General features: G+C 51.4%; 1 protein-coding gene and 1 non-coding gene across 5 annotated transcripts; both read left to right on the forward strand.

Moving 5' to 3' along the window:
• The first annotated feature begins 363 nt into the window (after positions 1–363).
• Positions 364–15,940, forward strand: PABPC4 (poly(A) binding protein cytoplasmic 4). Of its 4 annotated transcripts, XM_028123356.2 has the most exons (17): positions 364–674; positions 1,065–1,533; positions 4,277–4,470; positions 5,231–5,346; positions 6,617–6,756; positions 7,109–7,203; positions 7,857–7,994; positions 8,611–8,706; positions 11,285–11,557; positions 11,899–11,986; positions 12,126–12,245; positions 12,744–12,830; positions 12,925–13,052; positions 13,994–14,087; positions 14,200–14,330; positions 14,544–14,646; positions 15,634–15,940. In XM_028123356.2, the coding sequence occupies exons 2-16, from the start codon at positions 1,341–1,343 to the stop codon at positions 14,631–14,633; spliced, it is 1,983 nt and encodes a 660-aa protein (XP_027979157.1). In that variant the 5' UTR covers positions 364–674; positions 1,065–1,340; the 3' UTR covers positions 14,634–14,646; positions 15,634–15,940. The 4 variants fall into 4 exon arrangements, with proteins under 4 accessions (XP_027979157.1, XP_027979158.1, XP_027979159.1 ...); XM_028123357.2 differs by lacking the exon at positions 364–674 and having other exon boundaries at positions 757–1,533; positions 11,899–11,971; XM_028123355.2 differs by lacking the exon at positions 364–674 and having other exon boundaries at positions 758–1,533.
• Positions 8,968–9,102, forward strand: LOC114224332 (small nucleolar RNA SNORA55). Its single transcript, XR_003612349.1, has one exon. It is a non-coding gene; the product is annotated as a small nucleolar RNA SNORA55 (small nucleolar RNA).
• Positions 15,941–16,436: the final 496 nt, after the last annotated feature.

A 16,436-nucleotide genomic window follows, 5' to 3' on the forward strand; every position in this document is an offset into this window, starting at 1 on the left:
CCTCTACGTCCTAGCAGTCTGAAAACTTCAGAATGTCTTCCGTATTTGCGCCCAAACATTTACATGCTGAGCCACTTATTATATCATTATAACTTATTTTATGTCGTCTTTATTTTACAATAAGCCACACATGGATTATAAACGTTGCGCCTGTGGGTGGGTTACAGGTGCTCTGTTCCCGGAGGGCCGGACGGTGGGCTGTCGGCGGGCAAGCCCTTGGGTCCGGAGGAGACCCCAGCGGAGCAGTCCTCCGCGCGCCAGGGGTCGCTGTGGCTCCGCGCGGCCGCGCCGGGTCGCTCTCGCGTGGCCGCCCCGCCTCGGGCCCCCGGGCCGAGTGGGCGGGCACGACTGCGCCCAGGTCGCGAGGCGCCCTTCGACCAGCAGCGCCCGGGGCGGGCGAGTATAAATGGAGCGGTGGCTCCCCCGGCCGCCTCTCTCCGCCCCGGGTCGCCGCAGCCTCCGTCGCTTTCAGGCTGTAGCAGCCTGAAGGAAAAACAGGAAAAGATAAAAAAAAATCCGAAAATGCTTTAAAAACCTAAAAAAAAAAAAACGAGAGAGAGAGAGAGAGAAAGAAAAAAGCGCATCCTCCTCGGAGAACCCGCGGGGAAGTCACTTCTGCACGCTTCCGGCCTGCCCGCGCCCGCCGCCGCACCTTGGCGTCCGTCTGTCCGGTGGTGAGCAGCCCGCCCGCGTCCACGCGCCTCCGCTCCGGCCGCCCCCGCGCCGCGTGGCAGCCCCGCGCCCGCCGCCCTCGCCCCCCGCGCGTCGGCCCCGGGCGCACCACGTGTCCGCGCTGCCCTTCGCCGGCCCGGCGTGGGAGGAGGCTGCGCGCCCGGCCCCCGGGGCTTGCCGAGTCGGCGCCGACCAAGATTTGGTTTCCCTCTTGCCCTGGCTGCTGTAATATTAAACCGCCGGGAGCCCGCGGCCTATATTTATAGAGAAACGCGTGTCCCGGAGGCCGCCGTGGGCACCATTTGGTTGCCTCTTGGAGAATTTTTATAATTTGGAGGGGAGTCCCCGTTTTAATACGTTATTTTTTTTTTCTTCTCTTTTGAAATTTGGAGCTTCAGACCAGGACAGCTGCAAATTACAAACTCCCAGGGAGGGCCATATTGTTTTTGAGAGCCTTTTGTCTGCGGTTTTGCAGTCTCGTACGAGCTGTCCCTGAACTCCTCCTCCCGGTCCTCCGTCTCTCCGAGCCTGCTCCGGCGTCTCTTAGCTGCACTCTGCCACCTGTGAGCCGCGGCGCGGGCCACGGCTCCGAGAAGAGCCCCTTTTGTCCTGTGTGGTCCCTATAAGAAGTTCTCCTGGCGGGGCTCGGGGTGGTGGGGGCTGGGGAGATGAACGCTGCGGCCAGCAGCTACCCCATGGCCTCCCTCTACGTGGGTGACCTGCACTCGGACGTCACCGAGGCCATGCTGTATGAAAAGTTCAGTCCCGCGGGGCCTGTGCTGTCCATCCGGGTCTGCCGCGATATGATCACCCGCCGCTCCCTGGGTTATGCCTACGTCAACTTCCAGCAGCCGGCTGACGGTGAGTAGACGCTCATATCCACAAATTCGTAGGATCCTAGGGGACCCTCGGAGTCTACCCCATGGGGTGGTGGTGGGGGGGAGACACGGGTACAGGGGTTGAGAATGAAGATCTTGGCATCAGGTGACCGGAGTTTTAATCTTGCTTCCACCGCTTGCTAACTGGGTGACCTTGGGCTAATCAGTGGTGGCGGTAGGGTGGGAACCCAAGGAGACTGTAAAATGGGATTGGGAGAAAGTCCCTGTCACTCCATTGTGTATATGGTCCTGCTTTGGTGGGACCCTTGTCCGGTCACTGAGCACGGGTTCATGCCCCTCACAGGCCTGCCAAAAAGGCAGAACAATTGAAACACACTTCCTGCAGAAATTTTAGATTCTAGAGCTGCCGTCCCTCCCCTACCTTTACCCTGGACTGAGTCTCTTTGCTTTCATACTGATAAGGGGTCTTTCTGGGCGAGTGGGAGGCAGTGGGAACAATTCTGTTCGTTTTACTTGAGCAGGGGCTCGTGTTGGCGCCGCGAGCCCTGCATGTGCCAGGCCAGCTCCCAGGTCTGTGGCTTTAAAGCTCCTGGGGTGGAGGAGTCCTTTACTCTCTGGACGAAGCCCTGGGCTGTGGAGAAGGGGTGTCCAGGCAGTCTGGGGAAATCGACTGGGCTGGTAGGGATTATGGCCTCACCTGTGCACAGAGCTTTACCCTTGTCAAAACCCTTTTCCTTCATCCCATCTGAAGAAAATGGGACTCCAGAGAGGGAAAAGGAACTGCAGAAGGTTGAAGGCTCAGCTGGGACTGCCAGCGCAGTGCCCCGCCAGCCCAGACTGGGGCCCTTGCTTGGAACAGTGGAGAGGTATGCTGCAGGCGTGGCCGGAGCGAGGCCAGAGGAAACCTAATCAGGGGCCGCACGTGACTTCAGATTAAAAGGGAACAACTGTAGAGACCATTACGGGGAGAAACGAGCCATTCTATGGCAAAGGATCTCTGGGTCCCTATTTTTGTCCACACTTTGTTCACTGTCCGTGAAGCACAGAGAATGTCACTTGCCCAGGCTGCAGCTGAGACCAGAGAATCCGACTTGTTGAGAGACGAGCGGTGCTGCTACCATCAACTCGCCGTGTGCTCTGAGCTGTGTCTGGCCAGAGGGCACAAAGGTGGCCGTGTGGCCTTTTTCCGGGGGGAGTAGTGGGTACATTGGCTGTTGCCTGACTTTTTGACACTTGGTGAACAAAAGTCCTGTCACTTGGTGATAGTAGCAGAAGCCATTGGTCATTGCGTCTGCCAACACATGCCTCTGCAGGACCTCTCCCTGCTATAAATAAGTGCAGCCAGATTTGTTAGACGAAGCTGATGTGCCTTCCGCAGCACTGTCTGGAAAGACGTGAAGAGCTGTGTTGAAAGGGCTCCTTCACGGCTAGTCAGTGAGACCCTGGGGTCCCAGGCTGTGGGTCCCAGATAAAGCATCAGGAGGGATGGCTTCTGTACCTGGTCTTTTCCTGAGTTGGATCTGTCCAGTCTCTGCTTTCCCTGACCTTCCCTCCCATACTCAACCAGCCCACCTGAGAAGGTGGGAAACGTGGTTGGAGATGCTGACTGGACAGCTGAGCTTGTGGAGGGGCAGAGTTAGGGAATTTTGTCCCTGTCTTAAGTGAGGTGGTACCTTGGGGCAGGAGAACCCCCACGCCCATGCCCCTGATTACCTCATGGAGGAGATTCTGGGGCGGTTCATTGCATAAGTCAGGAAAAGTGGCCACCAGCTCCGGGAGTTTGTTAACTACCACTAAGAGAAGCGTTCCTGCTGACGGGTGGTGGTATGTCTTAGCTTCCGGTCCTTTAAGTGGTCTCTGGTACACACATGGATTTGTTGGGAAGCTAGGGAAGTGTCCCAAGGCACTGGATGGAGAACTTGGTTGGGCACCAGGGCATTTGAAGTTCTGGAATTTCACAGAACTCAGATTAAGACTTGAGAAGGCCTGGAAACCACAAGGTGCAGAGCCTCCTGTGCTATGTGCTTAGAAGGATGCAGTTTCATCCTCATCGTCCTGATGATAAAAAGACTGTTTCTATGTGTGACCATTAGTATCTGTCATTTTGAGGTTTTTGAATCAATTTCTGTTGTCAGAAATTGAAAATATAAGAAACTGGGCTGAATTCAGGGATAGCACATTCTCCCCAGTCAGTCACTCCTAGATTTTGTTCTGTCATTTGTCTTGTAGATGGATCGTAGACAAAATGACAGCTAGTTGGTAATTTGATACAATACCTTACTGAAAATAATCGGAAAGTCTGGTATTAGTTTCTTAATCACTAGTTAGCTGCATGGCTTAGCCATCCTGGACTTAAGTTTGTTCATTTTATGAAGTAGATAGTATCACCTGTCCCACCTGCATCACCACGGGTGGTAAGCAGCAGTCTTCATAACTGTTACCACTTAGTCAAATGTGCGGTGTTGTGATTTGATCTTGGTGCCAGAAGGCCATTTAGATGATCTCGCCTAACCCCCTTACCCAACAAGGGTGCAGCCCAGAGGGCTGGAGACTTCTGCCAAGATGTGGAGCGACTGGCCAGAACGTCTACCCTCAGGAGCAATATGGGCTAGAGGGAGCTGATGCCCTTTAGTTTTAATAGAGTTGCCTTTTATCAGAGTGATTACCTTGAAAAGTCCTACAGTCATCTGTTCCTGGGATGGTGGCAGTCATCAACACGAGGTGACGTGTTATATCCTTGACTGAAATGTGTTTCTCTCTTGCAGCTGAGCGGGCCTTGGATACCATGAACTTTGATGTGATTAAGGGAAAGCCAATCCGTATCATGTGGTCTCAGAGGGATCCCTCTTTGAGAAAATCTGGTGTGGGAAACGTCTTCATCAAGAATCTGGACAAATCTATAGATAACAAGGCACTTTATGATACTTTTTCTGCTTTTGGAAACATTCTGTCTTGCAAGGTAAGCACCAATTAAAGGACTTCAGAGTAATTACTGACTCATGAGAACAAGAGAAATACTGAAGGGGGAACAGCCTTGGAATTGGGCGACAGGATATGGTCGTTTTTGAAATGCTGGAAATGGCTCTGCAGCCTAAAAGTTCCCTGTAGGTAATCTTGTTTTACAATCCAGCATGACCAGCAGGTGCTTTTGTGTCTTTGTTTATTCTTCCTTCTGCCTCAAATACCCTTCCTGTTTCCTACCTTTGGAGGGCATCACAGGGTTTCTCTGGGGCCACGGCGGGGCGGGGGGGAACCAGAGCAGTGCCTCAGGTCTCCAGGTGGCTGTAATGGGTCATTTCAGAAGCATAAAATCATCGTTGTCTTCTCTGTGCACCTGTTTATGTGGAGAATTTTGTACAACTGGTGTGGTTGTTTACATGTCTAACTCCGCACTAGACTGAAATTCTATTGTGGGCGTGGAAAATGGTCACTTTTTTGGCAGCACGGTGCTTTTGCCCCCAAATCTCAAGGTCTTTTAATGAAATAAAACACGTGGAATAGAAGCAGCCTAATAGTGGCTGCCATTTGTAAACGGAACATCACTGGGTGCCTGGTAGTGTCCTCCGTGTTAAGAAAACTTGGCGTGCTGTAGTCTCCTGTCTGGACCGTGGATGGGCTAATGGCCTCTCAGATGCTGGCAACTAAGTAGAAGACCACGTGGTTCTCTATACTCTTTGGAGATGCCAGTGGTGCTACAGCGGTCTGCTTGTCTTTGCCAGGTGGTGTGTGATGAGAACGGCTCTAAGGGTTATGCCTTTGTCCACTTCGAGACGCAAGAGGCTGCTGACAAGGCCATCGAGAAGATGAACGGCATGCTCCTCAATGACCGCAAAGTGTGAGTGTCCCAGTCCGGAGCGACAGCCATCGCATGAGCCAGCCGTGGCCCCACCTCGGTATTAACTGGCACACAAGGCGGCTACTGGTTCTCTCGGCCCAAGCGTGGCCTGCTCCTACCTCTCCACTCCAGGGCTGGTGAGTCTCCCTGCCCGAGCCGTGGCAGTCCTTTGACTCGCCAAGGTGGGCTTCCTGCCCAAGCCATGGCCTGCCTGCCGCCTCTCCCTTAAAAGCATCATCCGTCCGCGGGTTTTGTGAGCACCGGCAACTGGGGCTTGCTGGAAGGCATCTATGAGCCCTTTCTGAGCAGGGGTCTTGGCCAGCGGCAGAGTGGAGAGGGCCCTGGACTGACCAGGAGCTGTGTACTAGCCATGTGACCTTGGCCTTCCCGTGACTCAGGTCTGTCCATGGGGTCATTTGCTAGGGGTTGATGCCAAATTGTCCCAAGATCTCCACTTGGCTAACTTATGACTCAGTGACCTTCTCATACAAGGCTGGCTCCACAGTAATACTTAATTTGGTTATAATGAAGAATCTCATCTGATGGCAGAAGACGCTGTTCGTAATAGACCTTGTTGCTTTAGCGTGGTTATTGCAGAATGCGGGGGGGGGGGTCTTAGCTAAGCCCTGGCAGGGAGAGAAGGGACAGTAAGTCTTGGCTATAGCAAGCAAAAAATCTTTTCTGTTCTTTGTGGGGCGCCTTTTTATGTTGAACAGACCAGGGGATGGGTAACATTGATAATGTGTATGTGGCCAGTGGTGAAGTCTTAGACAAAGGCATCACTAGAAAGAGATCTAAAGATTTTTCAGCATATGGATACATTTTCCCGTTTGTGTCAACACCAGAATGAGGCCAGTGCAAAAGCAAAGGCTACCTCATAGTTCACTCTAGCCGTCTCACCTCTAGGGCTAACCCCTGTTAACAGTTTGGTTTGTATCCTTCCAGACCTTTTCTATGCATTTACATAGATGCACAGAAATGAACGTTTTAAAAACATGGTCATCAGGTTTCTTCACGAAGGCAGTGTGATGTGGTAGGAGTAGCCCTGGTCTGAGCCAGGAGTCCTGGGGCTGGTTCTTGCAGGACAGTCCTGCCTCTCTCTTTCTGCTGGGGAGTCGGGGCGTCTCTGAGCTTGCTGTCTTGGTGGTTGGATGGGGACTCGTGTGTTTTAACCTCTCCTGTCAGCCTTTAACCTATATTCCTTTGGGCCCCTGGAAATCATGATTTTTGTTCCTCTGGGTGTTCACTGTTTTCCATGGTCTCTTTTTAGGTTTGTGGGCAGATTCAAGTCTCGAAAAGAGCGGGAAGCTGAGCTTGGAGCCAAAGCGAAGGAGTTCACCAATGTTTATATCAAAAACTTTGGGGAAGAGGTGGATGATGAGAGTCTGAAAGAGCTTTTTAGCCAGTTTGGTAAGTTGGGCTTCTTCACCCCATGTGCCCCCTTCCGCAGTCCACCAGACCTACAACTCCTCCTGTATCTTAGTTGTTTAAGAGATGAGGGCGCTTAGGCCCGGAAGTAAACTGCCTTGCATGACAGGGTCACAGAGTAGATAGGAATAGACTCTTGGCTTCATCCTACCTAGTCCCAGCCCCAGAGCCGTCTCAGTAGCTTGGTCAGAAGTAGAAGGCCAGGCATGGCGCCTCTTTCTAGAGTCCATCTGGGTTCAGCAAGAGTTGGCTTCATTTGGGCTCCTAGAGAAGCCTTCTCTCCTTGAGCTGTAACAGAGATGGTGTTACTAATAGTTCTGTCCTTTGGTAATAGGTAAGACCCTAAGTGTCAAGGTGATGAGAGATCCCAGTGGGAAATCCAAAGGCTTTGGCTTTGTGAGTTACGAAAAGCACGAGGATGCCAATAAGGTGAGAGTCCCACGAGGGTTGGGGAAACATTTGCAGGAAGTGGCCCCGAGTGTGGGCAGGGCCCGGCTGGCACATAGCTGAGCGGAGCGGGCATTGCCCGAGTGTCATAGTGATGTCGTTCCTGGCCTGAGGGGCCTTCACGTGCTAATCCGTCATTTACCTGTCCCACAGCACGTGGCACCTACCTTTCACCTAGCTCTTCAGCCCCATAGGGGGATAGAATAGGATGGGTGTTTGCTCCCCTTCCTAGTGAGGGGGCTCGGGGCCCCAGGAGTTGCTGACTTGCTGGCAGTAGCAGCTGCTTACAGGGAAAGCATGATGCTGGGCGCTCAGTGGGCACCACTCGCTCCCCACAGAAGAATGAAGACACTCGGTGACACCCAGATGAGCAGCCTCGGCTCATGTCTGCTGCGCTTGTATTTATAAAACTACAATTTTTTTCTGTTACCATCTGGACCAATAACCCATTTAAGTAGTAACCCCATTTTACAAAGTTTGGATTTGCTTAGCTGACTTCAGGTGGAATGAAATTAATTTTTAGCCCTATAGGAAAGATTTCCTTCTCTCCGAATGTTGTGGTGGGACTTTCAGGCATCCAGAGCAAGGCCCCTGCCTCTACGTCTTGATTTTTAAGACCTGTGTTTCCTCTTTAGGCCGTGGAAGAGATGAATGGAAAAGAAATCAGTGGGAAAGTGATTTTTGTAGGCCGTGCCCAGAAGAAAGTGGAACGGCAGGCTGAGTTAAAGCGGAAATTTGAACAGCTAAAACAAGAGAGAATTAGTCGGTATCAGGTGAGAGGTGCTCTTGGCACAGCCTCCCACCCAGGGGTTTACTGTGGAATACTGGCAAGAGCACCCTTAGGTTTAGCAGGCTTTCTCTTTGGGCATCTGGAATCTGCCTCTTCTCTCCTTTCCCCCAAGATCCTCAGGTGTAAAAGGAAATACCTACCAGATACAGCAGCGATTCTAGAACAAGGGCAAAAGATTGATTCATTTGTTTAGGGACTCATTCCGGCATCCTCAGTCTTTTGTTCTTACTTGTGTGGGTTCTTTTTACTTAAATGATTACCCTTTCTTGGAGCGGTGGCAGGAGCCCTGCTGGGGCCAGCAGTCAGCCAGAGGAGCTGTGCAGAAAGCCAGGCCCACACTGAGGGTCCTGTCAGAGTCCGCGACAGGAGTCTAAATCCTGAGTCTGCATCAGAATCCCCTGCAGGGCTTGTGAAAACGTGGCTTTCAGAACCCCAGAATTTCTGATTCAGGAGATTGGGGTTTGGGCCCAAGAATTTGCATTTTTAAGAAGTACCCAAGGAGCGGGGCTGCTGTTGGTCTAGGACCACATTTTGAGAATCAGTGTCTTAGGGCATATGTGGGGTACAGATGTGCATTAACGGTGATCCTTCTGCTTCAGGGGGTGAATCTCTACATTAAGAACTTGGATGACACCATTGATGATGAGAAGTTAAGGAAAGAGTTTTCTCCTTTTGGATCAATCACCAGTGCTAAGGTATTTTATACTGAGATTTGGGATCGAAAGTAGAAATTACAATTTTTTAGAGGTTTATTGTCATTTGTTTCATTGAAGGAGTGGAATCTAAATCGTGTTCATTTCTGAGAATAAATACCACATTAATCTAGCAAATTTCTCCTGGCGTTCAATTACGCATCTGAGTTCTGGAGAAGGGCATTTCATGAGGTATACATTGCACTGTCTCCCAGGACTGAGGTGTGGTGGTGAATCTGAGCAGTCCCTCCTGTTGACCCCTAAGCACCTGAATCTTTCCCATTCTTTGCTGCTTTGTGCTGGCGTGGGGACAGATGGTGCAACAGTATGAGCAGAGGAAATCCAGACGGGTTGTTTTCCATTTGTCTTGGGGCCTGTCTCTACGACTCTGCCACACTTCATCCTTGAACAAAGGTATTTTGAGGACTTGGGAACTGGGTATGGGGACTTCTGGCCTGGCCTTACAAAGCTAAGAGGAGTGGAAAGATGACTCTTAACACGTTTTGCAGTGTGCATCGTTTGCTTGGTTTTCTTAGGTAATCCTATCAACTGATGCAGCAGGGTGAATGCATATGAATCCCCTCCTAAAGATAAGGAATTAGAGTCCTTGAGCACGAGAACACTGGTTATGTGAGGATGGAGCGTGCACGGCCTTGGCCCATGGTGGGTGTGATGGGAAGTGATGCGTGTGTGAAGGTCTTGGACCATAGTCTGATGCAGATGCTGCTGCTCCGCGGAGGTGCAGCACACGTCAGAGTCCTCCTGGGGGTGAGAACAGAGGCCGAGTGGGCTGGTAAAGACGTGGTGACCCTGCCTTGCTTGGCCCTTAGCTTTACGTCACACACAACCTGGGAGTGTCGTAAAGGAACGTCAGTTGTAGCAGGGAGTTGATCGGGGGCCACCTTGTTGGGGTTCCTTGTTTCCTCGCCCCTTCCCTCTTATCACCTCCTTGACTGCCACTGGCCTTCATCGGTGTGAGGAATGATGGTCTCCTTGCTTATCAGCACAGTGCTCGAGTTGGTATTTACAGGAAGAGGATAAAAGGACCATGTCTTACAAGTTTCACAGGCCCCATTTTCAAGATCAGGGTGTCACGTTTTCAGAGACCGTGTTGGCCCATCTCATTGATAGCTGTTGGGTTGGTACACATCCTTACTTTCCTGTCCTCCATCTCAGGAGAGCTGTCCAGGCAGCAAGCTAAGACACAAAATGATCCCAAGCACACATTGTCCTGTTGCTGTCAATGTTTCTGAGGAGGTAGGCCGGGGTGGGGGGCTACGAGTCACCTTGTCAGGTGAGGAAAAGAACTGTCTGAATGACTAGCCGTCTGTGGGAAAAGATGGCCTGAACCAGTAGACCTGTGGCTTTGTGGCAGTTTGCCTTAGAGGATCTCGTGAGCATCACGCTTCAGAGAGGGCAAGTGTTTCACATAGCTAGGGGCACCTAGTCTAGGTGGCTCAGTCGGTTAAAAATCTGACTCTTGATTTCAGCTCAGGTCATGATCTCAGGGTCCTGAGATTAAGCCCCACATCTGGGCTCTGTGCTGAGTGTGGAGCCTGCTTTTAAGATTCTATCCCTCTGGGACAGCTGGGTGGCTCAGTCAGTTTAGCGGCTGCCTTCGGCTCAGGTCAGGGTCCCAGGGTCCTGGGATCGAGCCCCGCATCGGGCTCCCTGCTCAGCGAGGAACCTGCTGCTCTCCTGCTTGTGTGTGCTCTCCCTCCCTCTCTCTCTCTCTCTCTCTCTGACAAATAAATAAAAGTCTTAAAAAAAAAAAAATTCTCTCCCTCTGCCCACCCCTGCTTACATGTATTCATGCACTCTCAGAAAATAAGATCTTTTTAAAGGGGGGGGGGGGCGAGGGCACTTGAGTGACTCAGTCGGTTGGGCATCTGCCTTCGGCTCAGGTCATGATCCCAGGAGCCTGGAATCGGGCCCCTTGTCAGGCTGTCTGCTCAGCAGGGAGCCTGCTTCTCCCTCTCTGCTTCCCCTACTTGTGCTCTGTCTGTCTCAAATAATAAAAATCTTTAAAAAAAAATCACAGAGCTTAGAAATTGCTGAACTGGGACTAGAATCCAGCTCTCCTAGCTGATCACCTTTCTGCTGTTAACTCCCATTGAATTAATGGTGGCAGTCTTTGGTTTTGTACCTCCTGCGTGTATGTGGTATTTCAAAAACACATCCTCACCTTGCTAAGAGATGATAAAAGTTTTGTTCACCAAGGTCTTGGGCAGATGAGTTTTACAAGTAAATCGCTTAACACTGTCCAGATCTCTAGCGGGTATCCAAAGGTAGCTACTACACTTCTAGGTGTCAGGAAATATCTTTGGGTTCCTGGTATAACCATTAGCCATATCATAGTGTTTAGAAACTTTTAGGATCACCTGGGGATCTAACAAAGAAAATGCCTAGGTCCTGTCCTTAGAGGTTGTGACCTAATTGGTCTGGGGTACATCCCGTGACAGGGCTAGAACCCTTGCCCTAGACTTGGGAACTCTTTGCGGCAGAAACCAGGTTTTTTGGCTCTTAATAGCTGTCCCCCAAACTAGAACACCTTTTCCTTAAGTAGCTGGTCCCTTTGTAGGTAATGTTGGAGGATGGGAGAAGCAAAGGGTTTGGCTTTGTCTGCTTCTCATCTCCTGAAGAGGCGACCAAAGCAGTCACCGAGATGAACGGACGCATCGTGGGCTCCAAGCCACTATATGTCGCCCTGGCCCAGAGGAAGGAAGAGCGAAAGGCTCACCTGACCAACCAGTACATGCAGCGGGTGGCTGGAATGCGAGCACTCCCTGCCAATGCCATCTTAAATCAGTTCCAGCCTGCAGCCGGTGGTTACTTCGTGCCAGCAGTCCCACAGGTGGGCCAGCTTGTGTGCCTGGGTCTTTGGAACCTGCCCCCCCGACGGCTGTTCCTGCAGCCCGTGGTGGTTGGGGTGAGGGGTTTTGGATATTGGAGTTCAGAAGGTCAGAGTAAGGACCCACGAAAACGAAGATTTATTCATTCTCTCACTCTCACACGCAGTAGTGAGTTAGAATGAAAGAATCCCCATTAACTGGCCTTCCCTCCCCCAGGCCTTTGAGTACTCAGAGAACGTCTTGAATAATTAGCCTCGGGCCTGGCAGTGAGATGAGATGAGATCCTCCTCTCATGTGGATTCAGGTCCTTCGAATCAAAGGGCTTGGATGCTCTTTCTTGCAGGCCCAGGGAAGACCTCCGTATTACACACCCAACCAGTTAGCACAGATGAGGCCTAACCCCCGCTGGCAGCAAGGTGGGAGACCTCAAGGTAGGTGGTGGGGAGTGGTGGTTCCATCACCCGGGATATGTCTCCCCAGGCTCCCTGCCTCTCCTCACCCCCTCTGAGGCGCAGCCTAGGTTCTGGTCCACATGCCTCATCAGTGATGCACGATTTTTGTCTTCGCCAGGCTTCCAAGGAATGCCAAGTGCACTACGCCAGTCTGGGCCCCGTCCTGCCCTTCGCCATCTGGCTCCAACTGGTAATGCTCCGGCCTCTCGTGGCCTCCCTACTGCCGCTCAGAGAGTCGGTGAGCAAACTGGCCTTGAGAAGCGCGGCCTGGGGAGGAGGGGGTCAGGTTGGCTAGGCCCTGCCCACGGTTGGTCAGTGTGTTGGGCCCACGTTCCAGTTCTGGTCCTGTAATCTTGGCTGTGTGCTCTGGTTGGTCCTTAAGGAGCAGAGAAACAGTGGGAGTTCTAGGAGTGTCGGTGACTTTAAGAATTCTGCTCATTGGTGACTCATGTGAGAAAGCTTAATTATAGAAGCTTGTTAGCTGGATGACTACAGAGGCAGCCTCTTCTTTTGGGTGGGGTTGGGAGATTGAAGGAAACTGTTCTTTACAGACTATGTCCCGTATTCCAAGAGGTGGAGAGAGTTGTGTTCTCTGTTGGCTGCTCCTCGAAAGTAGCAGTCGTGGTCCCATGTGCGATGTGTTGTGTGAACAGGCTTTGGAATGGCTCCTTCCGTGGGACGTGGCCAGTTGGACATCCGCTGCCGACACTGATGTGCATTTGCTGGTCTGTTGTAGGGTCTGAGTGCCCGGACCGCTTGGCTATGGACTTTGGTGGGGCTGGCGCCGCCCAGCAAGGGCTGACTGACAGCTGCCAGTCTGGAGGTGGTATTGGATGCACACAGAATGGGGAAAGATGGGATTTGACGGGTCTTTGCCCAGACTGATGGGCTTTAATTTTGCTTGTTCTTTTCCTAAGGTGTTCCCCCAGCCGTGCAGACCTTAGCACCTCGTGCTGCTGTCGCTGCTACTGCCCCTCGGGCTGTCGCACCTTACAAATACGCCTCCAGTGTCCGCAGCCCTCACCCTGCCATCCAGCCCCTGCAGGTGAGGCCCACCAAACAGAATGCTAAAAGGATCTCCCCTGTTGGCACTTGATTGAAAAGGTGCCTTGCTTTGATTCCTCCAACAGGTATTAAATGCCCGCTCTGTGTCAGGGTGCCGTGTTTTCTGTGGTGACACTGCCTCTCGGGCTCTCTCTGCTGGGAGAGAAGGGGCTGGGAAGTATTCCTCCCATAATAGTCTACTCAGAAATGCCCCAGCAGAAACAGCTGCTGTTTCCGCCCTCCTTTTTACAACATGTGTGTGCTCGCTTAGCTCTTTGAGCTGCTCACGCCCACTGGCCGAGTTGATCCTTAGCTGCTCTGCGAGACTGGAACATGCAGGCAGGAAAGAGCTTCATCTGGCAGAAGAGTTCAGCTTCAGAGATCTTAAGTTGGGATGGGGGACTGGACCCAGAGCCCAGTAGTAATTTGCTTAGAGGAGCCGCAGTCTGCCTTGTGGCCCCTAAGTCGCTTGCTCGTGCTTCATGCTGTCTTAAATGCGAGATGCCTCGGAACTCTGCGTATGTAAAATAGTTTTTACCTTCAGAGTCTTCCTTTCAGGGCTGTGACTGGCATTGACAATGCATGTTGACAGTCCTCAAGCGTTTGATAGAATAAAAACATTTGGTACAATAAAGTGATGTGGGATGTAATTATAAATGGAATCATTTGATGATTGCTGAGCCTTGTAGGTTTATTTTCTGTCATTTCCTTTCCCTTTTAATAGCATGCTGTTTTTATTGTAGTTGGTTTTGTGTTCAAGCCTATAACACTCTGTTGCTCCTGTAACCCCTCGTCCCCCAAGCTGGCCATTAATTCCTTGGCAGCAAGGACACCCACCTCCATCTCTGTCACATAGTAGGCTTTCAGAGACTGAATGGTCAGGCTCAGGACCATTGAGCGTCCTTTCCGTGTTGCTAACCTGCTGTCTCTCCTGGTTCCCAGGCGCCGCAGCCTGCGGTCCATGTGCAGGGGCAGGAGCCCCTGACCGCCTCCATGCTGGCCGCAGCGCCCCCCCAGGAGCAGAAGCAGATGCTGGGTGAGTGAGCCATGTGTTTGCAGGAGAGGGGGCCAGAGCCTGGCACTGACCCAGACACCAGTGTCCATTCACTGGGATTCACCCTGGGCTTTAATTAGATCTCCTCCCCCAGGAGAACGTTTGTTCCCGCTCATCCAAACCATGCATTCAAACCTGGCTGGGAAAATCACGGGCATGCTGCTGGAGATCGACAACTCTGAGCTGCTGCACATGCTCGAGTCCCCCGAGTCGCTCCGTTCCAAGGTGAGCTGGTCCTGAGGCCCTGCAGGGGGAGGCGGGTCTGCTGTCTCCCGACCCTCTCGTCGCGCCTCGCCTCACCTGTGACCTGAGAGCTGCTGTGGGTGGGAATTAGGAAGAGCGGGCAGCACCGGGCAGCACCACTGCTGGGCCCGCGTGCCAGGGAGGGGCTGGGGGCCTCCGCTCAGATGTCACTAACCACCTGGAGATTGCTCACAGGTGGATGAAGCTGTGGCGGTTCTGCAGGCTCATCATGCCAAGAAAGAAGCTGCCCAGAAGGTGGGCGCTGTTGCCGCTGCTACCTCTTAGCCAAGGAAAAACCGTATGTTTGGCTGTTTTTGTTTTCTGCAATGGCTTTGACTTATGACTATCTTCCTAAAAGATTAGGGACAGCATATAGAGCCACTATAACCCGGTACCTTTTACAGGCAGTCACCTGGGTTCTGTCTGTCATCTGGAAGAGTTAATTTGGAGAAAAGAGAGAACAGGTTGTAAACTATAAGGAGCAATTTTCTGTAGAAGGAGCCCCTGGTTAGATGAATGACCTTTTTGGTTTAGAATAATGACAGATAAACAAGGCATCATAATCAGATCCTACAGCCTCATTTCTATGAACATATCTCCCTGGTTTGGCTTGAGGTTGGTGAGGGCAGCTGTGTGTGCAGCCGCTGCGTGGCTCTGGGAGCACAAGGGGCATGGGCCCTGGGCTCTGGTGTCGGAGTGGGAGAGACAGATACACCTGACTACAGTTACAGGGTGTGTTCTAGTCCACTTCTGACCCTGGCGGCTGTGGCCCTCGGCCGCAGGGGCAGGGGTGAGTGAGACTTAACTAGGACCTATGACCAGGACTGGCGGGTGCCTCCTGATGGAGGAAGGAGAGGACCAGATAAACCAGAGCCAGAGGCGAGGGGAAAGGACACATGGTAAGGGCCCAGACCCTTCATTTGGATTTAAGCAAGAGAATGGTAGCTTTGAGTACAGGATGGCCAGGAAGGGCCTGGGGCTTTATAGTACCTAGCTAGCCTCAGAGTGGGTGATTATCAGCCAGGAGTGCCCCCTCAGAGGACATTTGCCAATGGAGACATATTTTGGGTTGTCACAACTGGAGATGTGTCACTGGCATCCAGTGGGTAGAGGCTAGGGATACTGCTAAATGTCCCCCAGTGCACAGGACAGCCCCAACAAAGTCGTCCTGCCCAAATGTCAGGAAGCACTGCTCTCGCAATACCTTTTTATAAGCCGGAGATTCAGTGCATCTCAGGTTTTTCTGATTTTGTATTTAAATTTGTGTTGGTGCTTTTCTTTTCAGGATTCAAAAGCCAAATAACCCCTCCTGGAATTCAGCTCAAGGTTTGAAGATTTCTAGCGTGTCCTATGGACCTGAACACCAAGAACCACAAATTGGAAATTTAATAGGTCATTTTGTATCAAAAGGTCAATTATGAAGCACCTAGAATTTTTCAATTAAAAGAATATATTCTCTGGGTTCTGCTATGGCCCAGACAGTGTTAACTTTTTTTTCTATTGTGGGTTTTGATTTTTTCCCCCCAGAAATTGGTTTTATTTGATGTACCCAAGTCTTAAGTTTCTCAATAAAGAAAAAAATCTCCATAAAACTGCCTGTACTGTTTTCACTCTGACCAGTTTTACTCTGTTAAATCCAGTTTTCACATGGAAGAAATTTTAGGATGTATTTAGAGTCAAATGAAGTTCTGTATAGCTTATCCTTTCCTGATGGGTTATAAACAGACTATTAGCAATGGTATACAGAACTGTCCCATTGAGTTAGCTTGTGGGAGGACCTTTATAACGGACCCCCATTTAACCTGTAGGAACCTGTAGAAATCTGATCATAGCAGACCTTGGGTCTGACACAGAACTGGGTGCAGGGTAGGGTTGGGTCATGTCTGAAGGAACGCAGCCCGCCCTCCTTGGATGTGTTAGCTGGCATTTATGGGTCCCCTCTTCTGCAGTCAGTTGATTACACAACTAAGGTTTCCTCTGGCAATGGGAAAAGGCTTGGGGCTAGGTCTGAGTGGCAACAGCAAACAAATGCTGGAGTCCTAAGCACTTTGGTTCCTTTAGTCCTCAAAACAGCCCTCACCTCGCCAA

The sequence above is a fragment of the Eumetopias jubatus genome, unplaced genomic scaffold (assembly GCF_037043125.1).
Source record: "Eumetopias jubatus isolate StellerSeaLion01/CBP00866 unplaced genomic scaffold, mEumJub1_p1.0 scaffold_4, whole genome shotgun sequence".
In the NCBI taxonomy this organism is placed as follows: Eukaryota; Metazoa; Chordata; class Mammalia; order Carnivora; family Otariidae; genus Eumetopias; species Eumetopias jubatus.

Excerpts from the sequence above, each read along its gene's own strand:
- PABPC4 (XM_028123356.2), top strand. The coding sequence starts at position 1,341 with ATGAACGCTGCGGCCAGCAGCTACCCCATGGCCTCCCTCTACGTGGGT. Across the intron at positions 6,757-7,108 it reads AGAGCTTTTTAGCCAGTTTG|GTAAGACCCTAAGTGTCAAG; the intron begins GTAAGTTGGGCT and ends CTTTGGTAATAG. Across the intron at positions 8,707-11,284 it reads GATCAATCACCAGTGCTAAG|GTAATGTTGGAGGATGGGAG; the intron begins GTATTTTATACT and ends GTCCCTTTGTAG.